The 20,950-nt window shown below is 47.8% G+C and overlaps 2 protein-coding genes across 9 annotated transcripts in view; one reads left to right on the top strand and one right to left on the bottom strand.

Annotated features, from left to right (window-relative positions):
- The window catches only part of SFI1 (SFI1 centrin binding protein), a 122,733-nt gene extending 119,779 nt beyond the window's left edge, over window positions 1–2,954 (top strand). For all 3 annotated transcript variants that reach the window (XM_029571605.1, XM_029571607.1, XM_029571608.1), the window contains 3 exons: window positions 991–1,114; window positions 2,261–2,372; window positions 2,500–2,954. In XM_029571605.1, the coding sequence (XP_029427465.1) occupies window positions 991–1,114; window positions 2,261–2,372; window positions 2,500–2,607 (344 nt within the window). In that variant the 3' untranslated portion in view covers window positions 2,608–2,954. The remainder of the gene's footprint in view (window positions 1–990; window positions 1,115–2,260; window positions 2,373–2,499) is intronic.
- Window positions 1–20,950, bottom strand: part of PISD (phosphatidylserine decarboxylase) — a 73,166-nt gene that overhangs the window by 10,066 nt on the left and 42,150 nt on the right. For 5 of the 6 annotated variants that reach the window (XM_029571612.1, XM_029571611.1, XM_029571615.1 and 2 more), the window contains one exon: window positions 18,562–20,397. The exons of the other annotated variant lie outside the window; for it this stretch is intronic. In XM_029571612.1, the coding sequence (XP_029427472.1) occupies window positions 20,173–20,397 (225 nt within the window). In that variant the 3' untranslated portion in view covers window positions 18,562–20,172. Of the gene's footprint in view, window positions 1–18,561; window positions 20,398–20,950 lie in introns of those variants that run through there. 6 annotated transcript variants of the gene reach the window in all.

The following is a 20,950-nucleotide window of genomic DNA, read 5'->3' as shown; positions in this document are numbered from 1 at the left end:
AATCATCAAAGGACTGAAGAGCTTCTCAACAGCTCAGACCCCTTGCCTGGCCAATAATCCATGGATATTGGGACTGAGAGCCAGTATTCCCTGCTGCTTTTTCTGCTAAACAAGCTTTGCACATAAGCAAATTAAAACCAGCTGAAGATCTCTTCCAGAACCAGAGATGGCTCCTCTGTTTAAGTGCCTCTCTGCAATTCCACGGGTCAGGGAACCGCCAGCGATTAGTTGAGGAGGGGATTCTCTTGCCACCTCAATCGAAAATGGCTGTTTCCTCACTGATAGGGAAAACCTCAGAGCTAGACCCCATCAACCCGTGAGGCTTGTTCTATCAGAGCAGTCATGCTCAACGCAGACCCCTCCCAAACACCGTGCCACTTTTGCCACACACAAACTATGTTCCTCCCCACACCCACAGCACCACCACTCCCTCAGCGCCAAGGAGCCAACGCCTGGTCTCTACCACAGGTAGAAAAGTTGCTGAAAAACCCCATCACTGAGCTCCCCGAGCTGCTAAGGTAGCAGCCTCCCACAGAACCCTGCTGCTGCACAAATTCCTCTAACTAGTTCCTTGTTCTCTCTTTTTTTTTTTTCTTCTCTCTAGACTGCAGGTTTTACACCATGTACCATCTGCTGGAGATAGAGGAATACTGAGAGACTGCAGATGGCACACTGGGTTATGTATAGTGTCAGTGACAATTTCTCTGTCTCCATCTACTGGCTGGGAGGCAAAACCCAAGAGTCTGGACTGATCTGGGTACATAAAAGGAAGGGGGCGTTCTTGTCACCTTTTCTTTCTTGGTGCTCTCATGCTGATATCTCTACCGTGGGGCTTGGATGTATTCATCCTCGGAGTGAGCATTATCTGCAGTTTTGTGCTTGTTTTTACTCCTGCTCAGCATTTTCACTATTACCTTAGCAGAATTAGGCTTTGTCTCAAATTGTGTAGACAGCAGGTGATTTTTTTCTTTTCTTGCATTTGCCTTTCAGATAAATGTGAAGAAAGCAAAAACGATTTTCAGGAAGAATTAGGGCTGCAGAAAGAATTACATCTGGAGTTGGAACAAATCCGCTATAAAATGCAACATTATCAGGACAATAAACAAAGCCTCAGGTATGGACTGATCTGGGTACGTACAGGGAAGGAGCACAGACATTGTTACCCCATCCTTCATGTCATCAGCACCTGCACAAAAGAAATTGAAGAGTTCCTGATTTATTATCCCCAGGACCCACCCAGCCCTGACCAGCAGGGAACACAGACATGCCTGTTCCAGAGTAGGGGCTCACCTGGTATCTCAGGTGGGGGAATTTTAAGCCATTCTCTTGGTGCTCTGTCACTGACTTTTATCCTACTCTGGACCCATTTTAGAGCCCTGAGTGGGAGGTGTAGTTATGCTGCCTATGAGGAAAGACTAAAGAGGTCAGGACTTTTCAGAGACGGCTGAGGGGGGATATGATAGAGGTGTTTAAAATCATGAGAGGTCTAGAACGGGTAGATGTGAATCGGTTCTTTACTCTTTCAGATAATAGAAGGACTAGGGGGCACTCCATGAAGTTAGCTTGTGGCACATTTAAAACTTATCGGAGAAAGTTTCACTCAACGCACAATTAAACTCTGGAATTTGTTGCTAGAGGATGTGGTTAGTTCAGTTAGTATAGCTATGTTTAAAAAAGGATTGGATAAGTTCTTGCTATTAATTGAGTTGACTTAGAAAATAGCCACTGCTATTACTAGCAACGGTAACATGGAATAGACTTAGTTTTTGGGACCTTGCCAGGTTCTTATGGCCTGGATTGGCCACTTTTGGAAACAGGATGCTGGGCTTGATGGACCCTTGGTCTGACCCAGTATGGCATGTTCTTAGCCCCATCCATAGCAGTCACAAGCAAGGCTTTCAGATGCAAACCTGCTTATCTGGCATCTGCAGTCATAGCAGAGGACATTGATTTCAGAAACCACTGGTCAAGAGAGGGAATTGACCTTGAGGCACAATCGACTGTTCTAGAGCTATGGGGATGGGATGATTTCCAAAGACATGTCTTGTGTTCCTTTACAAGCGTACACAAGTGCAGATACAGATGACCGCAGTTTTCAGCAAGTCTAACAAAGGTTTGCTAAAGAAATCCATAAAAAGAGATGAAAAGGGTTTTGTTTTATCTATTATCAATCTACTGCTTTCTCTGTACATCCTCTATCTTCCAAGGGCCAGGGAGGACAGAGAAACAAGTCATTTTCGGATCCCTTCTGTTATTGCAGGACATGGCGCAGGCAGGCGGGAGTTCTACACAGGTGGTTGGAGGTCAGTACTGGAGCCTTCAGCCTAAAGGACTCGGCAGACGTTCAACACGTGGAGGAGTACTTACAGCAGGTAAAGAGGCTGGAGTAGGGGCTGCCTGGAAAAAGGAAGAGCCTTGATCGTTTGCTGTTTTGTGTGTGTATGGTAGTGGTGTAGTCTCTCTTTGCACTCATTCTATACTTCTACCTGCATCTTACAGCTGGAGTTGCAAATTGAGCAAGCAACCGAAAGGATGGCAGAAGAGAGGCTCCAAGTGCAATATGGCCTTAATCGTGTCCAGGAGATCCGTGCTGTCCTAGATCTGTAATTTCCAGTAGTCTCTCCTACACCACTAGTTGCCAGAATGAACTGGGTCTTAGAAATGTACTTTCAAAAGCTCCTCATTCAGAATCTGGATGCTACTGCAGTGCAGGTACTAGCCAGCGCCCTCTGTCACTTTACAAAACTACACCTTGGACAACTCCCTAAGCAACTGCTCCTTTAACTGGGTCATGGCTTGTCTGGTCTACTCCAGCACTTCCTTTCTTCATGGTTTCCCCTGTTCTCTTGTCTGCATTTGAATCTTTATTTCAAAGAGAAAACAGTAGCTAATATGATAGTATTTTGTGAGATTTTATTTCAAATTTTCAGCAATTAAATGAATATTTCACCAGGTCTAGGCATTCTTTAATATACAAAAATACTGTGTGACTGATACAGTGGAAATTTTTCATTGGCTTCTCCAAACAGATTAGGTATGCGGCAGGAATCATACTCTCATAAGCATTTCTGCTGAGAATGTGCCATGTTTCCAGTGGAAAGGTTCAAGAAGCATACAAAAGTCCATTCAGCACCCAGAGAAGGGCAACAGGGTTTGTCCTGCATGGAATGCTCTTTCAGGCACCAGTGAAAAAGCAGAGTCTGCTCTGATTAGAGTTCTGTACTTATAGTGGGTAAATACAAATGAGCACTTACTGTTGCAGAGCAAAATACCCTACCATGCAAACCAGCTGCCAAAGCCAGAATGGCCCTGAATTCTGAGGAGCTCTTCTCTGTTCCCTTACTGCACAAGTAGATGTGGGTATCTTCTTTCTGGCATAGTCTGCTAAGATCCTCCTATACATGGCTGAGAAGAAAACTGTACTGATCCATTCCCAGGGTATGAAATGCTTAGTGAGCCTCAGGTGCTTAAGGAGGGTGACCTCAAAGCTAATATTTTCCCAGCCATAGTTACTATATTGAATTGTAAAATAATAGCAGTTCTGTTTTTGTGTCTTATTAAAGTGACCATGGTTAGTCGACCTGCGCATTGAATTTACAGCAATGGTAAATCTGCCTGAGGCAGTCTTGAGTCCTGCATTTTTCTCTGGAAGAAATGTTGAGAGTTATTTTCAGATGTTTGCTTGGAGTAAATGTGAAAATATCTGAAAACAGTCTACATTTCCAGAACTGCAGTCAGCTCAGAGCCCAGCTAGATGTTAAAATGAGCAAAGGGAAAGGATAATTAAAGCCATTTTGTATTTTTAAAATGTTAAATTTGGATAACAGTAAAGCGGTTTGCTTAAAGTACATAATTGCCTCACAGCTGCTGTGCAATTACTTGTGATCCAAAATTAAATGAGAAAACAATGCAAAAATAATTCTCTTCTGTAAAATTAACTTGACTGGGATTGAAATCCGAGCCTCCTTTACTTAGCGGATACAGCTCAAGTGCTGAGAAATAATAGTCCACCAAAAGAACAGTAGGTACAGAAAATCCTCTCAGAGCTAGGATTCTATGTTACCCTTTCAGAAGGAAGTATAGGAGAAGAAAATTGGTTCTTACCTGCTAATTTTTGTTCCTGGAATACCACAGATCAGTCCAGACTCCTGGGTTTTGTCTCCCTGCCAGCAGATGGAGACAGCACTAACACTGCTAAGCCAGTGTGCCAGCTGCAGTCCCCTCAATATTGACCTAGACTCAAGCCAAGATATCAATTGTATCAACACTAAGAACCTTGAATCAAAATTCCCACAACAAGCAAGCAGGAAGGTAACATTGCAAACAAAAATGAAAACTTGTTCCCAGAAAGCCCAGTAAAACAGCATTGAAATAAACAACTGCATTAAATCAACCATTCCTGTTTGTACCCCAGATCAGTCCAGACAAGTGGGTTTTGCATCCCTACCAGCAGATGGAGACAGAGAATTAAAAACTTTGAGGCACTGCTACATAACAAAGTGCCATCTGCAGTCCCTCAGTACTTCTCGGTCTCCAGCAGATGGTAGGGACTGTGATCACCAGTGAAAGCATCCTGTTCTATCAAATGCTTGGAAATAAGAGGAGTGTGCAGGGCAGTGGTGGAATTCCTTCCACAAGTCCGAAGCCACATGGTCATTATTTTAAGACAATGCAACAACAGTGGCTTGTATTACTTGGCAAGGGGGAACAAAGAGTTATGCAGTTGCCAAGGAACCCAGGACCTTTTTGCCTGGACCGAGCAACATTTGCCGGGTATAGCCACTTCACATGTTGCAGGAGTGGACAGTGTGCAAGTGGACTATTTCAGCAGGCAACAATTGGACCCAGAAAGGAAAATTAGTTTCTTACCTGATAATTTTCGTTCCTGTAGTACCAAGGATCAGTCCAGGACACCTGGGTTGTGACTCCGCACCAGTAGATGGTTGTGACTCCGCACCAGTAGATGGAGACAGACTAAAACTTGTGGGCGGAGCATATATGCCCCTGTGCCAGTCACAGCCCCTCAGTCATACGTAATGTCAAAGTAGAACACAACCAGAGAACTAAACTAGCTAGAAACCGCTAATAGAACGGGGAAAACACCCCTCCTGGAAACAGACTCTCCAACCAAGAGAGTTAAACAAGCGGAACAGAAGAATTCAAAACAAAGAGCGGACTCTCCATTACTTCAGCGCAGCACTGCGGGCGGGATCCTGGACTGATCCTTGGTACTACAGGAACGAAAATTATCAGGTAAGAAACTAATTTTCCTTTCCCTGTACGTACCAGGATCAGTCCAGGACACCTGGGATGTACCAGAGCTAAATTACCGAGGGTGGGAAGCAGAGAGTCCCGCTCGGAGTACCCTCTCTCCAACTCCTCCGGGATCGGTAGCCCGGACATCCCCCGAACTGCCTGATAAAGGTATACAACGACTTCCAGGTAGCCGCCCTGCAAATCTCTTGAGGCAATACCGGAGAAGCCTCCGCTCAAGGTGCCGCCTGCGCCTCCGGCCCACGGGAAGCGGTTTTCCCCGCACCCAGTACGCCGAAGCAATGGCCTCCTTAAGCCACCGCTGAAGCAATGGCCTCCTTAAGCCACCGGGCGATCGTTGTGCGAGACGCTGCGGCCCCTTACTTAGGACCAGAGAACAGGACAAACAGATGATCTGTGACCCGAAACGGATTACTGACCTCCAGATATCGGAGGAGGGACCTCCGCACGTCAAGCGTCCGCAATTCTCTCGCTTCTGGAACAGAGAACTCCCCGGCCGCCAAAGCGGGCAGGTTCACCGATTGAATCATACGACAAGACGACACCACTTTCGGTAGGAAGGAAGGAACTGTGCGCAAAGAAACTCCGGAATCGGAAATACGCAAAAAGGGGTTCACTACAGGACCGGGCCTGCAACTCGGAAACCCGCCGCGCCGAGGCGATCGCTACCAAGAACGCCGTCTGAAGAGTGAGATCCTTAAGAGTCGCGCGTTTCAAAACTCAATATGCGCCGTGCATAGGGAGGAGAGAACCCAGATGAGGTTCCAAGCCGGACAAGAACCCAGTTGAGGTCCCAAGCCGGACAAGGAAGACGCAAGGGAGGACGAAGGCGTTTGGCACCCCGGAGGAAGCGAGCAAAGTCCGGGTGGAGCGCTAGGGACGTACCACGGACCATACCCCGCAAACAACCGAGCGCTGCCACTTGCACCCTGCAAACAACCGAGCGCTGCCACTTGAACCCGAAGGGAACTGCACGCCAGGCCCTTTGGCCAGACCAGCCTGGAGGAACGCCAGAATGTCGGAGACGGAAGCCGAAGTGGGGACCACCCCACGCTGCACGCACCAGTCCTCAAAGACCACCCAGACACGGACATATGCCAGACGGGGCCCTGATGGAGCAGGCCCGCCATACCGTGAAACCGAAGGGGCGCCGTTACCGCCAGCTGGACGAGGTCTGCAAACCACGGCCGGCGCGGCCACTCCGGTGCCACCAAGACTACCTCGGCCGGGTGCAATTCTATGCGCCGTAGAATCATGCCGATCATCGGCCACGGGGGAAACACGTAGAGCAGCACATCCGTCGGCCAGGGAGGCACCAACTCATCGACGCCTTCTGCCCCCCGTTCTCGACATCGATTGTAAAATCGCGGGGCCTTCGCGTTGTGCCACGTGGCCATCAGATCTATGTGGGGCACCCCCCACGTTTTGCAAATGAGCAGAAAGCTTCGTCCCCCAACTCCCACACTCCGGGATCCAGACGATGACGGCTGAGAAAATCCGCCTGCACGTTGTCGACTGCCGCAATGTGAGTTGCTGCTATGTTGCTGAGATGTAGCTACGACCAGGCCATCAAGCGCTGAGCCTCCTCCACCACCTGGGGGCTCCTTGGTCCGCCCTGGCGTTTGACGTATGCCACTATGGTCGCATTGTCCGACAACACTCGAACTGCCTTCCCCCGCAGCAATGGCAGAAAAGCTTGCAGGGCCAGACGGACCGCTCTGGTCTCTAGGCGATTGATAGACCACTGGGCTTGCGACACGGACCATAGGCCTTGGACCGAGCTCCCCAGGCAGAGCAGGCTGGAGCTCGCGTGTCCCTTGAGTGGAAGCGGTAGATGGAACTCCTCAGAGACCGGCTTCCAGCGGGATAGTAAGGATGACTGTAATGGACGCAGATGAGCGAATGCCCAGGGAACCAGTGCCAGCGTTGAAGCCATAGACCCTAGGACCGTAAGGTAGTCGCAGACCCGCGGTTAGCGGAGAGACAATAAGCGACGTACTTGAGCTTGCAGTTTGCATCTCCATTCGTGTGACAGGAACACCTTGCCCTTCTTCGTGTCGAAAATAGCTCCCAGATATTCCAAGGTCCGCGTGGGTGTCAGATGACTCTTGCTATAGTTGACCACCCATCCTAGGGACTGCAGAAGGTGGAGGGCCCTGGCTACCGCCATCCGACACTGATCCTCGGACTTTGCCCGAATCAACCAATCGTCCAGGTAAGAGTGGACCAGGAGACCTTCTCGGCGCAGAGACCTTCTCGGCGCAGCTGCGCCGCCACCACGACCATCATCTTCGAGACTGTACGTGGGGCCATCGCGAGCCCGGAACTGGTAATGCCGCCCTAGAACGCAGACCTGAGGAAGCGTTGGAACGATGGATGAATGCCTATGTGAAGATATGCCTCCGTGAGAAGATGTAGCTCCGACCTCCAGGGAGGCTAGAAACTCGCCGGGCCTTACCGCGGCGATGACTAAACGAATCGCCTCCATTGTGAAGTGAGGAATCCGAAGGCATCGGTTCACCCCTTGAGATCCAGAATGGGTCTGGACGTGCCGTCCTTCCTTGGGACGATGAAGTAGATGGAGCAACGGCCCTTGTCGTGTTGGCTGACCGGGACTGAAGAAATAGCTCCCAAGCCTGCTAAGCATTGGATGGTGTCGAGCACCGCCGCCTTCTTCTCGGGAGCCTTGCAAGGCGAACTTGTCCGCTGGGGTGTGAGCAACATCCAACGCGTAGCCGCGTCCTATGACCGTGAGGACTCACTGGTCTGCCGTTACACCGGGCCATCTCTCGGAAATGACATCAACCGTACCCCGCCGTTGGAAACGGCGTGCCGAGGCTGCGGCGAGAGATGGGCCGACCCCCTTTCATTGCGAAGACTTGGGCGCCGTGATTGCCAGGCACCTCCTTGTCTACCGAAGCGCCTACCTCGAAAGGACTGTTGCTGCCACTGCGGAGTACGGGAGGAGGAAGACCTATACGAGCGCCCGGACGACCTTTGAGGACGCGACCTCCTGGGACCCCGCTAAAGAGAACTGGCCGAAAACGAGGACCTCGCCCAGGATCTATCCTCGGGAAGCTAGAAGGCCCTGTTTTTCCCCCCCCAGGGAACTCGTGAACTCGTCCAATTCCTTGCCAAATAGCAAAGTCCCTTGAATGGTAGTGCCCCGAAATGAGCCTTGGAAGAACCATCCGCCGCCCAGTTGCGCAACCACAAAAGTCGGCGTGCCGAGACAGCCGCTACCATGGACCTAACCGACGTGAGCAGCCAATCGTGCAGCGCATCCACGCCATATGCTATTGCAGCTTCCAAACGATCTGCCTGCGCTGCCTCGTCTGCGGAAAATCCGCATTGGCTTGAAGAACCTGGGCCCAGCGCAGACTGGCCCGCATGGCGAATTCGTGCAGATGGCCTGCACTCCCAGCGCGGAAACCTCGAAATCCTCTTGAGCTGCACTTCCAGCTTCCTGTCCGGAAGGTCCCTGAGAGCTGCCGCGTCCGTGACCGGAATTGGTAGATCTCTTTGTTACCGCGGAGACCGCTGAGTCCACCTTGGGGAATATGAGCAGGTCCAGCGCATCCTCCGGAAGCGGGTAAAGCTTGTCCATGGCCTGACTGACCTTCAAACCTAACTCCGGGGTGTCCCATTCCCGGAACAGAATATTCGTCGAGGAGAAAAAAAAAAAAAAACCACTGCCGGAGCCGAGAGACCTAACAGGACCGGATCCATGTTTGCCTCCTGACGGACTACCACCGGAGGAGCTTCTATTCCCCGCTCCTGGAGAATGGCCGGAATTAAGGGTGGCAGGTCCTCCCTGCGGAAGAGCCGGACCACCTTGGGATCATCATTTTCCACTGCTTGGGATCCCTTTCCGGCGCCTGGCTGAGCGGACTCGTGCGTCCCCACTCCGTCGGCCCCTTTCAGGGGCTTCTCAGGGGAATCAGAGTCCACCGCAGGGGGGAATCGGAATCGGCTTCCTGTGGGACGCCACGAGGAAGCCGCGTACTTCGGGAAGGGCCCCGGGACCCCTCCGCAGCGCCCTTAGGATTGCATGATGTCTTCCCTGGGGGGGGGCCTTGCGGGGTCCCCCCCGGCCGCGCTTACTGCACGTACACTTTAGGACTTTGCGCAACGACAGCGCAAAATCCTCCGAAAGGGACCCCGAGGCTGAAGAATCCTCCTCTGAAAACCCCCGGGGACCAAGGGACCCCCGAGGGGACCCCCCTGTATCAACCCGCTGAGGAGAAAGCGCGGGAGGCAGGCCCGAGGCTCCTGCCGTTTCCCGCGCCATTCACGGTCCGAGGCCAAAATGGCCGCCACTCCCGCGCTCAGCGGGAAAAAGTCTTGGGGCCGCTCTGCCGAGCCCCCCCCTGCGCGGCGGCGATCGTGCGCTGCGGGATCGAGCCCCCCGAGGCGCCCCGGATGACCGCTCTCCACCCGGGAAGCAGGCCGCACACAGAGCACCGCGGCAAAGCCGCGCGCGCGCCGAGCCGCAGGCCCGACAGGCCGAGCCACGAGGCATGCCGACGAGCCGCGGCGAAGAGCGCACCGGGAGGAAAAAATTAAATTTAGCGAAACGGGCCCCCCTGGCGGCCCCCCCGGCCTCCCCCCTGCCAGCGGCGCCCCCCCCGGAGACCCCACGGAGCGGCGACGCAAAGCAGCAGAGAGCTGAAGCCAGAGAGAACCGAAAACAAAAGTAAAACAATTTTTTTTTTTTTTTTTTTTTTTTTTACAAAACAACGCTTGTCGCTGTCCACGGTCCTGGAGCCCTAGTCCAGCAGGGGTGAGTGAACCGGGCTCCCCGGTGTCACCCCTGACGCTGCTACTGGGAAAGCCGGGTCCTCGACCCTAGCAGCGGCCTCAACCAGGGGGGGGTAGTCCCCTCAGGACCTCACAACCCCCCTGGGAGACAGGGCGGACGGGACCTCAGGGACAATTTAGCAAAATCAAATTTAGCCAAATCAAAATCCCAATTAACAACACTAAACTGGCCTAAAACCAAGAAAAAGTACCAGAACCAGGGCAGGAAGGAAGGAGCTGTGACCTGACCTGCACCACCTACTGGAGACAGAGTAAGACTGAGGGGCTGTGACTGGCACAGGGGCATATATGCTCCGCCCACAAGTTTTAGTCTGTCTCCATCTACTGGTGCGGAGTCACAACCATCTACTGGTGCGGAGTCACAACCCAGGTGTCCTGGACTGATCCTGGTACGTACAGGGAATGAGAGCTGTCAAAGGAGGCCTTTGGCCTTATTCAGTCTTGTTGGGCAGTCCCTGTTTGGATCTGATGGAGTCAATTAGCAATGCCAAGACAGCAAGTTTCTTCAGCCACAGACAATAAGTTGCTGCCAAGGGCATAGATGTTTGGGTTTTTCCATGCCTGACAAGGATACTGCTGTATGTATTCCCTCCGTGACCATTAATAGGTTGAGTGTTTAGGCAGATCGAGAGGCATGCGGACCAGGCGGTACTGGGGTGCCAGAGAGCTGCATTGTCCATAGTTCATGGATCTGATTCAGCACACAATTAATGGGTCCCTGAAATTGGCTAATTTGCAGGGGCTATTAAGGCAAGGTCCTATTTTCTTGGATTGGGCAGATCACATTTGTCTCGTGACTTGACTTTTGAGAGCAAGTTTTTGTCGCTGCCTACCCTGATGATCCCTCCCCTACCGAGAGGCAGTCAGAGCATAACCCGGCTCTGGAGAGGCGCACTCACTTCCACACGAGAGAGCAGGCCGCACCATGCAGCATTGTGAAGAGCCTAAAAATAACCCGGGAGCACAGCAGGAGAGAAGTGGACTGCTGCGCAACATCAGCGAATTAGGGGGGGGGGGGGAGACAAAGAGAGGACACTGGGCCAGCTGACAGAATAAAACATTTTTTTTTTAATCTGAAGCTATGTATCTCCCCCACTGAGGATGTGAACCGGGCTCCCCGGTATCACTCTCAACTGCTGCAGGTAATTGGGTCCTCAACCCTCTGCTCTGTAGCCTCTATTATCAGGGGAGATGGTCCCACCAGGATCTGACAACCACCTGGGAGGTTTAAAGGCTTCTGAGCCTTTTGTCCTGTTCTTGCTTTTTTTTTTTTTTTAAATGTTAAGCCAATCAAAAATAAGCCCCTAATTCCAACCAAGACCTAATAACCAAATTAATTCTACAGCGATTACTAGTTAAACCAGACTTAAGGGATTTGCACCTCCACCATCTGCTGGAGACAGAGAAATACTGACAGACTCTAGATAGCACCTCAGGAGTATAGGACAGAGTCCGTTAAAATGTATCTGTCTCCATCTGCTGGAGGGGAGGAAAAACCCAGGAGTCTGGATTGATCCGGGTCCATACAGGGAAAAGCCCGTTATTTTCAAGGGCTTAGTTTACAATTCATTGTGGGTTCAGGTGCTGGCCTTGGGGTGTCTCAGAGGTATACTCCAGGGATAGAGTCGCTGACCACACAGCCGGCTGTTGTGAGCTTTTTTTTTTAAGTGCATCAAGCATCTGCAGCCACTGGTACATAGATTGGGTTCAGCGTGGAGTTTAAACTTGGTCTTGTGGGTGCTTTGTGGGCCTCCGCTTTGATCCATTGAGGAAGGAGACATTAAAGGACCTCAAGTTGAAGGTGGTATTTTTGGAGATGATTTGTTCGTTCAAAAGGATCTCAGAGCTGCATTCTTTGTCCTGTAGCGAACTATTTCTGAAGATTTCGGACAAAAAGATGTCTATGCGCACAGTACCCTCATTCCTATCTAAGGTGGTATCTTTGTTTCACCTGAATCAGACTGTGGAGCTCCTGCCTTCCCTAAGTCACCGGAGGCAAAGGACACAGTTTTTGGCAGTCGGATCATTTGTTGGGATTGCTTAGAGGTGCTAGAAATGGATGCAAGGGCACAATAGTGTGTGGGCTGAAGGAAGCGCTTGTTTCGGCTTAGCTTTGCAAGGGGAGAAGAATTCCAGAGGCGTTTCATGCGCACTCTACTAGAGCACAAACAGCGTCATGGGCCATGCGTCAGTTAGTGTTGCCACAGGAGATTTATAGAGCGGTCTTCTCTTCACACTTTCTCTTGCCATTACCTTTTAGATGTTCAGGCTCCAGGGGAGCCAACTTTTGGCAAAAGTGTGCTGAGAGGGGGTCTTTTGCAGGCCCACCCAGTATAGGGGTGCTTTGGTACATCCCACTTCTCTAGACTGATCTGGGGTAAAAACAGGAAAGGAAAAATCTGTTGTTACCTGATAATTTTTGTTCCTGAAGTACCTCAGATCAGGCCAGACACCCAGCCCCTTAAATGTTCTCAAGACCATTACATACAGCAAGTCTGTGTTCTGGCATGCTTACTGGAAAGAACTGTCAGAATGTGTGTATATATATATATACAGAACCTAAAGAAGTTTGCTAGCTTGTGTGGGTAGCCCCTTGGGTTGCTTTGTGGTTTTTCTGATTGGAGGCTCCAGCATTTGCACTCATTTATGGAGGTATTAAGTAGTTGTTACTGTATAGGTGGCTTGGATACAGGTTAATACTGAGGGGACTGCAGGTGGCACTCTGTTATGTAGCAGTGTCTCAAAGTTTTTAGTTCTCGCCCTCCATCTGCTGGTAGGGATGCAAAACCCACTTGTCTGGACTGATCTGTGGTATTACAGGAATGAAAATTAGCTGGTAAGAACCAATTTTCCTTTACATGAGAACAAGTATTGAGAAAAGAAATATTTTGGACAGGTTATATGATCTATTTGCATGGTTTTGATACAGACAAACAATTATCTGCAGGAAGCACAACATTTCTAAGTGTGGCCCTTGTGTTGCAAAAAAAATTATTCTGTATGGCTGGAATACAGAGGAGCCACCAGTATATGAAGCTTGGAATGCTATCATGTTATGCTCCAATTATACAAACAAAGATTTACAAGGTTGTCAAACACCATTGAAACAGCATATTTTAATTTGTGGAATCATATGAAGAAGATTTTGTAAGGAGTCACAGTAAGGTTGCAGCTACGAGTGGTGTATGTATGAGTATGGGTATTTGAGTATGATTGAGTTGAGTGATAAAATATGCAGTGAGAGTTAGAGAAGAGTTAGAAAATTAACAAAATGTGAAAAATGGTGAGGTAGTCATATTTGTTATATCTAGTTTTGTTACAGAAGATGTCAATCTATTTGATTGTATGGATTTTGATTGTTTGACTTGTGCACTCACAGAAATAAAAAAAAGTTTATTAAAAAAAAACACATTTTGCCATTGTACATAACAGGAATAGAGCGTGTTCTGTATGGAGGGATAAGGGGAGGTGAAGCTACTTCTACGGTATCAGCCTATTGATAAAGATGGTATCTGGAGCTGCTTACATACAGAAGGGGCTTCCTCTGAAGGCCCATTCCTTGAGAGCTCAAGCAACTTTATAGGCAGAGGTTTCAATGGTGGAAATTTGTAAAGCAGCAACCTGGTCTCCCTTACTTTTTTTTTTTTTTTTCAAGACATTACAGGTTAACTGAATGGGATCAGAGATCTTGAGTGTAGGTTTGGTAGGATCCCACCCCGTTCAGAAGTGGCTTTGGTACATCCCATACATCTAGAATGGTTTGGAAGAAAGAAAAGAAATTTCTTATCTAATAATTTCCTTTCCTTGAGTCTAGCCAGCCCAGTCCAGGACCCTCCCTCTTCTACCAAAAATGGTATTTTCCACTATTGTAGATTTCAAGGAATATTGGTAAAGTTACCCCTCTAGAAAGGATAAAAAAAAAAAGCAATGAAATTACCCTATTTCTATTATGAAGTTTGTGTGCTACAGCTCTAGTTAATCAAACTATTATTGTGGAAGGCCCCTGCATTGGTGAGGGAGAGTTAGTGAATTTCTTTGCTTTGACAGGATATGACGACAGGCTGAGGTCAACACTGGACTCTATAAGGAGTGAAGTCAGCCTCTGGCTCCAGCTGCTGGTCACAAACCCATGCATATGGACTAGTCTAGCTGGCTTTGATGAAAGGAAATTATCAGATAAGAATACATTTCCCCATGGATCAGATGCAAAACCCAAAACCAAGTAGCATAACTGAGCAATTGTATTCATAGATTCTCCTCAAAAACCACAAAACTCATGATTCTCAGACTCCTTACCATATCCCAAAAATTTGGTGTGGTTTAGACAGAAAACAAGAAAGTTATAAGGTGGCATAATCACATGAATGTATTCACAGAATACATACGTCCCCATCTCCCCCCCAACACAAAAGAATCTGTTGTCATGATTCTCACAGACCCCCCCCCCTCCCCTCACAGTTCCTGAAAATGTGTATGGATCCTATCTAAGTGCCAAATCTCAGGAAGTATGGTCACAGTGTACATATATTCATGGAATATAGTGATCAGTGAAACACTCCTCATTGTTATGGATTGCATGTAAACACAAAAAAGGTAGTGGAGTAACTATTGCATGTGTATTTGTGGAATACACAGATCCAAAATATATCATTAGAATCCTCATGGCTACTCCCCCATGTCCTGAAAAGTTGATATTGATCACAGAGAAAACCAAAAGTTATTAGGAGGCATAATTGTGTGCACATATTTGTGAAATACAGATTTCCCCTTCATGATATTTGTAAATCCCAACTGGGATTATGTAAAAATTTAGTGTGGCTCAGATGCAAAACCCAAAAACTTACTATGGGACAAGCTATGAAATACATAAATAAACCTCTATCAAGCATCCTCATTACACCCCCTCCCAGCTGCCATGAGAATGGGGTATGAAATGGTAAAGTTATTACTGGGGAGACAGTGTGATTGCATAAGCTTCACTTCCTTCAGTTTTATAAGGAAACTAGGACCAAATTCAAGAGCCAAATACTTCAGGAAGGAGGCAGCAGTAACCGTTACCAACAGAAGAACCAGCGTAGGAGAATTCAATGCAAATTCTTTGTTGGAGAGTGGTGCAGTTTCCCTCCCTTGACAAATCTGACATTTTCTTATAGAATGTGGAGGAAATCAGCGAGCTGGGTGGGTGTGTAAGAAAGGCTGGCTGCAGGGGACAGGCTCAGTGGGGAGGGGCATGGCCTACTGCTTTATGATTTAGGAGATTTCTTGGAGATTCTGATACTTGGAGATTTCAATTTAATTTGCACCAGAACCACCTTCATGGGATGAGAGAGCCAAGTCATACTGGTAGCTCAATTAATTTTAATACTGTGAGGGCTGAATGTTCAACTTCTGAGAGGGATTGATTGTAGTGGATCTGACTGACCTGATATGATTTAAAGGCAGGGATGTGGCTCGCAACAGCCCACACAGTCATATTCTGATTGAATTATTCTAATGTGGTATTGTTTTGATAACTAAAAAAAAAAAAAAAATTATAAAGAGCAAAGTTGTGTTGATTTGGTCTTTATATCTGTTGTATGTAATTTTATTTTTTTTTATAGAGGATACTGAGTTTTGATTTTATGATTGATTTGCATGTACTCCATCTTGGGCTCATGTGCTAAAGGCAGTTAAGCAATTTGTTAAATGAAATTAAATTAATCTGGCAAGCCACAGAGCCCAACTTCTTGCAACTGCTGCTAATTATAGCAACAAACAGCACTGGGTTGCCACAAGGACTGGTACAGGCTGCAGGTCAGACCTCCTCCTGAATTGGCAATATAAAATCCCCCAAAACCTGCAGCTCTACTTATGCTACTAGGAAAATTCTACACTAACAATTAAAAATACTGCATCTTTGCAAAATAAATTTAAAATTGATATAGAAAAAATTTACTACTCAAAAGACTAATGTTATTTTAACAAATAGATTATGCAGATTTTTGCAGGATTTTTAATTTTTTTGGTGTTGAATTGCCCCAGGAGAACCTTAGGGGTGCCAGGCATTATGACAAAGCAGTTGGAAATCAAATAGGTGGAAGTAATGTTACCTCTATACCACTCTCTAGTAGGGCCCCACATTGTGGCTTCTAGAATTGAATATGATTCTCAATCAGTAAAGGAAGCTGGAAGCAATTCAGAGGTGGGCTAGGGACTGGACTGTGAGCCAGATGCAATATGTAAAGGAGCTAAAGGTGTACTTGGCTAGCAGAAAGGATGTACGATACTAATCTTCAGCTATCTACTAGAAGGAAGCATTTTCCATAGCACGAAAAGCTCACGTGCAAGGGGTCATCTGATGAAGCCCAAAAGGAATGTAGGAAAATTACACTTTCACTTATGGATACATGGCACAGACTTTCAGCAGAGCAGATCATAGAACAAAAACCTTACTGGTAGGAGCCAACCACAGAGAATCTTACAGGTTTTTCTTATAAGACTAAATATAAAAAAAAAATCTGTGGCAGCATGAATTGGGAGACTGGGTGGGTGCACAGAAAAAGGTAGCTAAGGATGATCAGAGATGGAGAAGTGGATTTCCACTATCTGGCCTGGGGACCCCACAGCCAGTCACATTTTCAGGAGATCCATTTTGGAGAAATTACTTACCTGATAATTTCGTTTTCTTTAGTGTAGACAGATGGACTCAGGACCAATGGGTTATGCTCCCCTGCCAGCAGATGGAGACAGAGTCAGATTTCAAAGCTGACATCACCCTACATACACCCCCTACAGTATTCTCTTCAAAAGCCACAGCGGACATTCTATTGAAAAAACTTGATTAAAAACAGATAACCGTAACAGTACTCAACCAACCAATGAACCCCCCCGTAAGATTATAGATGCCATGATCTATAATCACAGCTTACCCGTAATCTCTTGGAATAGATATTCGCTTCACAGGCGAATCCTTGGCAGCCATGGGCGGGATGCTGAGTCCATCTGTCTACAATAAGGAAAACAAAATTATCTGGTAAATAATGCTTCCATTTCCTAGCATGTAGCCAGATGGACTCAGGACCAAAGGGATGTACAAAAGCTATTCCTGATCGAGGTGGGAAGCTGGCTGCGGTCCAGATAACACTGCCCTTACAAAGGCCGCGTCTTCTCGGGTCTGAACACCCAGGCGAAGGAACCTGGAGAAGGTGTACAAGGAGGACCTCGTCACCGCTCAGCAGATGTTGACAGGAGACAGCAGTCTAGCTTCCGCCCATGAGACCACCTGAGCCCTAGTGGAATGCGCTTTAACCTGAAAAGGTAGTGGCTTTCCTGCCTCCACATAGGCTCCCGTGACTACCTCCTTAATCCAGCAAGCTATTGTAGCCCGTGAAGCTGATTTGCCCTGCTTCCTTCCACTGTGAAGAACAAACAGGCGGTCTGTCTTTCAGACCTGTTCTGAAACTTCCAGATACTGCACCAAAAGCCTACTGCATTCAAATGACAGAGGTGGCGGTATTCTTCCATGTCCTTGTGCTTATCTAGGGATAGTAAAGAAATGGACTGATTCAAATGAAACTCCAAGACTACCTTGGGCAAGAAGGATGGAACAGTATGAAGTTGTAACACTCCTGGAGTCATCCTGAGGAACAGTTCCTGACACGACAAGGCCTACAGTTCAACGTGCCGCGTATATAGCCACAAGGAATACCATTTTCAAAGTTAATAAAATGCAAGGAAAGACTGCGCAGCAGCTGAAAGGAGGGCCCTGCAAAAAAACTCCAATACTAGGTTAAATTTCCACAAGGGAACCTGCCACCATAGGGATGGCTGGTGGTGCTTCACCCCTTTTAGAAAAACAGGCCACGTCCAGATGAGCTGACAGGCAGGTTCTGCGCACCTCGCCCCTGAAACAGGAGAGCGCCGCTACCTGGACCCTTTCAAGGGGTTTAGGGTCAAACCTTTATTCAAGCCATCCTGCAAAAATTCCAGAATTAGTGGGAATTTGACAGTCCAAGAGGAAACCCTGCAATCCTCGCACCAGGCTTCAAATATTCTCCAGACCCGCACACTCGCTAGAAATGTAGACAACTTCCATGCGCGGAGTAGGGTAGAAATTACTGCCGCAAAATTTCCTCGTTTCAGCAGGCGAGCCCTCTCAAGGGCCAGACCATAAGACAGAATCAAGTCAGATCCTTGTGAAGGACCGGTCCCTGCTGTAGCAGGTCCCTGTGCAGTGGGAAGTACAGGGGGTCTCCACCAGGAGTCTCCACATGTCCACATACCACAGACGCCTGGGCCAATCTGGAGCTACTAGTAGGACTAATCCCCTGTGGTGCTTGATTCTGCGAATGACTCTGCCCAACAAGGGCCATGGAGGGAAGGCATATAGCAACTCCTCTTCCAGCCAGGTCTGAATGGGAGCGTCGATCCCCAGGGACCACTGATTTCTTCTGCAACTGAAGAATCAGAGAACCTTCGTGTTGTGAGATGCGGCCAGCAGGTCGATGGATGGGAGACCCCAGCTGAAAGGCTTTGGCCAACAACGCCACTCTCCTGAATCCAGACTCTCTCTGCTTAGAAAGTCTGCTGTTATATTGTCTTTTCCTGCGAGGTGGGAGGCTGATATCATATGTATTTTCCCATTATCATGGAGCATAGGGTTTCCATATGGAAATAAATCACTCACAGATGTCTGTTGTCACTCTTGAGATCCAGGAAGGGATGAACCTTCCTTCTTGGGTACGATGAAATAGATGGAACACCACCCTGTACTTTCCTGGGGCACAGGTATTGGGGTTATAGTCCTCATCCTGAGGAGCCTTATCAGGGTAGTCTCCACTGCCTGCTTCTTGTGCTGGGAGTGGCAAAGAGATATCATGAATATGTCTTGAGGAGTACTGTGAAATTCCAGCACATACCCTTCTCGTATGACCTCCAGTACCCATATCTCTAAAGTGATCTTGACCCACTGTTGGTAGAAGAGGGACAGTTGACTCCTATCTCCTCGTTCTGAGGGTGGGCTGGCAAGATTTCATTGGGGGGTTTGGGACAAACCAGAACCTGCCCCTCTCTTGGGCTGTCGGCTCCAAAAGGACTTAAACCTCCCAAAGGACAGAGACCTCTGAAATGTCGAGTTTCTGTAGGATTGAAAGCATTGGGAGCCCTTGGATTGACCCCTCATGGGCAAGGGACACTCTCCAATTTAAAAGTAAAATTTCTTCTTCCAAAAGCTACAGCAATCCCCAAAAGGAAAGCACATCCACATCTGTTGGAGTCGGAGAAATACTGAAGGGCTGAGGTCACTGCAAGGGTGTATCTAGTATGGCATCAGCTTTGAAATCTGACTGTCTCTATCTGCTAGCAAGGGAGCATAACCCATTGGTCCTGAGTCCATCTGGTGACACACTAGGAAAATGAATATACATGAGAAGTCTGCATACACTTGAAACTCAGAATATGCTAATTTATCTCCTGCATATTTGCTTGGGAGATCCTGCAAATAGACTTGGTGTGGGGGTCCCCAGGACATGTTTGGGAAACCCTGTAGTAGTTATGACCTGCTCACATACACAAATCTTCTGCTTCATAGTTAGAGCTCCAGCTGCACTAAATTATCCAAGTGCAACATTTTGCTTGTATGTTGTCTTCTTACCAATGAAAATAAGGAATATATAAATATCGGTCTATTTAAACAGCTGCACAGTAGACTTGTTTTAAATAAAGCTAATAGGTCAGGGCTAGCTGCATGGCATGTCCTACACCGTGAACGTGCTGGTACCAAAATATCAGTTCCACCAGGGAGCTGGAAACCTCAGTCACTATAATAAACGCAGGGGCCAAGGTGAGACAGTAATAAAACAAGTGTGTTAGGCCAACATGCTAAACAGAGTTTTCCAGTCAGCTGCGTAGTAAAGGACTGACGGCTGCAGACTGCATCTCTCAGATCTGCTGCACCCAAGCTTCGTCCAGATGATGCCCCACACCTTCCACAAAGCATGGATGCCACGTGTGTCATCAGGAAGATCCTGAGGCAAATAGATTTCCCTTCCTTGGTGCAGTTATAATATTTTAGTATCAGATTCCGACAGCAGTTGCTTGTTATAGGGAGCCCATTGCTTCCCCAAAGTGGATTTTCTGTCCCGCCTTCACGTTAAAGGCAAAGTCCTTTGGTGCCTCAAAGATGAGAACAATGGTTGAGCCCAAGTTAAACTCCCCCAGCTGCTCCCCCTTCCTCAGCACGATTCCTTCTTGATTACTGCTAGTGACGTAGCTGACATCATTGTGAGAGCCTTTCCGGTATCGGGGACTGTTTGTCTGCAGATCCTGAAATGTGCATATAAGAAAGAGAGACATCAGCAACTGAATTCCCAAACACTTTAACCTTCTGACCCTCAGAAAGGCCCTCCTGCCAAGTTCAGTTACGAGGACCTCATTTAAAAGCAACTTCAACAGAAGAGAACTGCTAATTCACCCTCCTTCTGTGTGTTACTGTCTGTCCAATATATGTGCCCAGATTTCTCTGCAATTACAGTTAGGAAGAATACTCTACAAATCCAAGGCAATGCATCCCCTTTGTGGCTGATATCAGCACTTAGCTGTACCCCAGGAGTATCTTTAATGAAAATGGACAGTTTTAACATCCTAAACTCAATTAAATAAGCTTGTAAAGTTGAATAAAAATAAAAGAAAAAAAAAAAATAAGCTTGGAAATGTACATAAGAGGATAAGGATCAGTGTCAATGTATGATATCTGCTATATTTTGTGTGATCCCAGGACAGCATCAACTACTTTAAAAGAAAACGTGCTTCTATCCCAGGCCCTTCGAGCTTGCTCACCTATTGCTATTTAAAAGCTCAAGCCCCTACTCCACACCCA

The sequence above is a fragment of the Rhinatrema bivittatum genome, chromosome 11, assembly GCF_901001135.1.
Source record: "Rhinatrema bivittatum chromosome 11, aRhiBiv1.1, whole genome shotgun sequence".
NCBI lineage: Eukaryota > Metazoa > Chordata > Amphibia > Gymnophiona > Rhinatrematidae > Rhinatrema > Rhinatrema bivittatum.
Note: the sequence above shows the minus strand (reverse complement) of the source record. Positions and strands in the feature narration are given on the sequence as shown.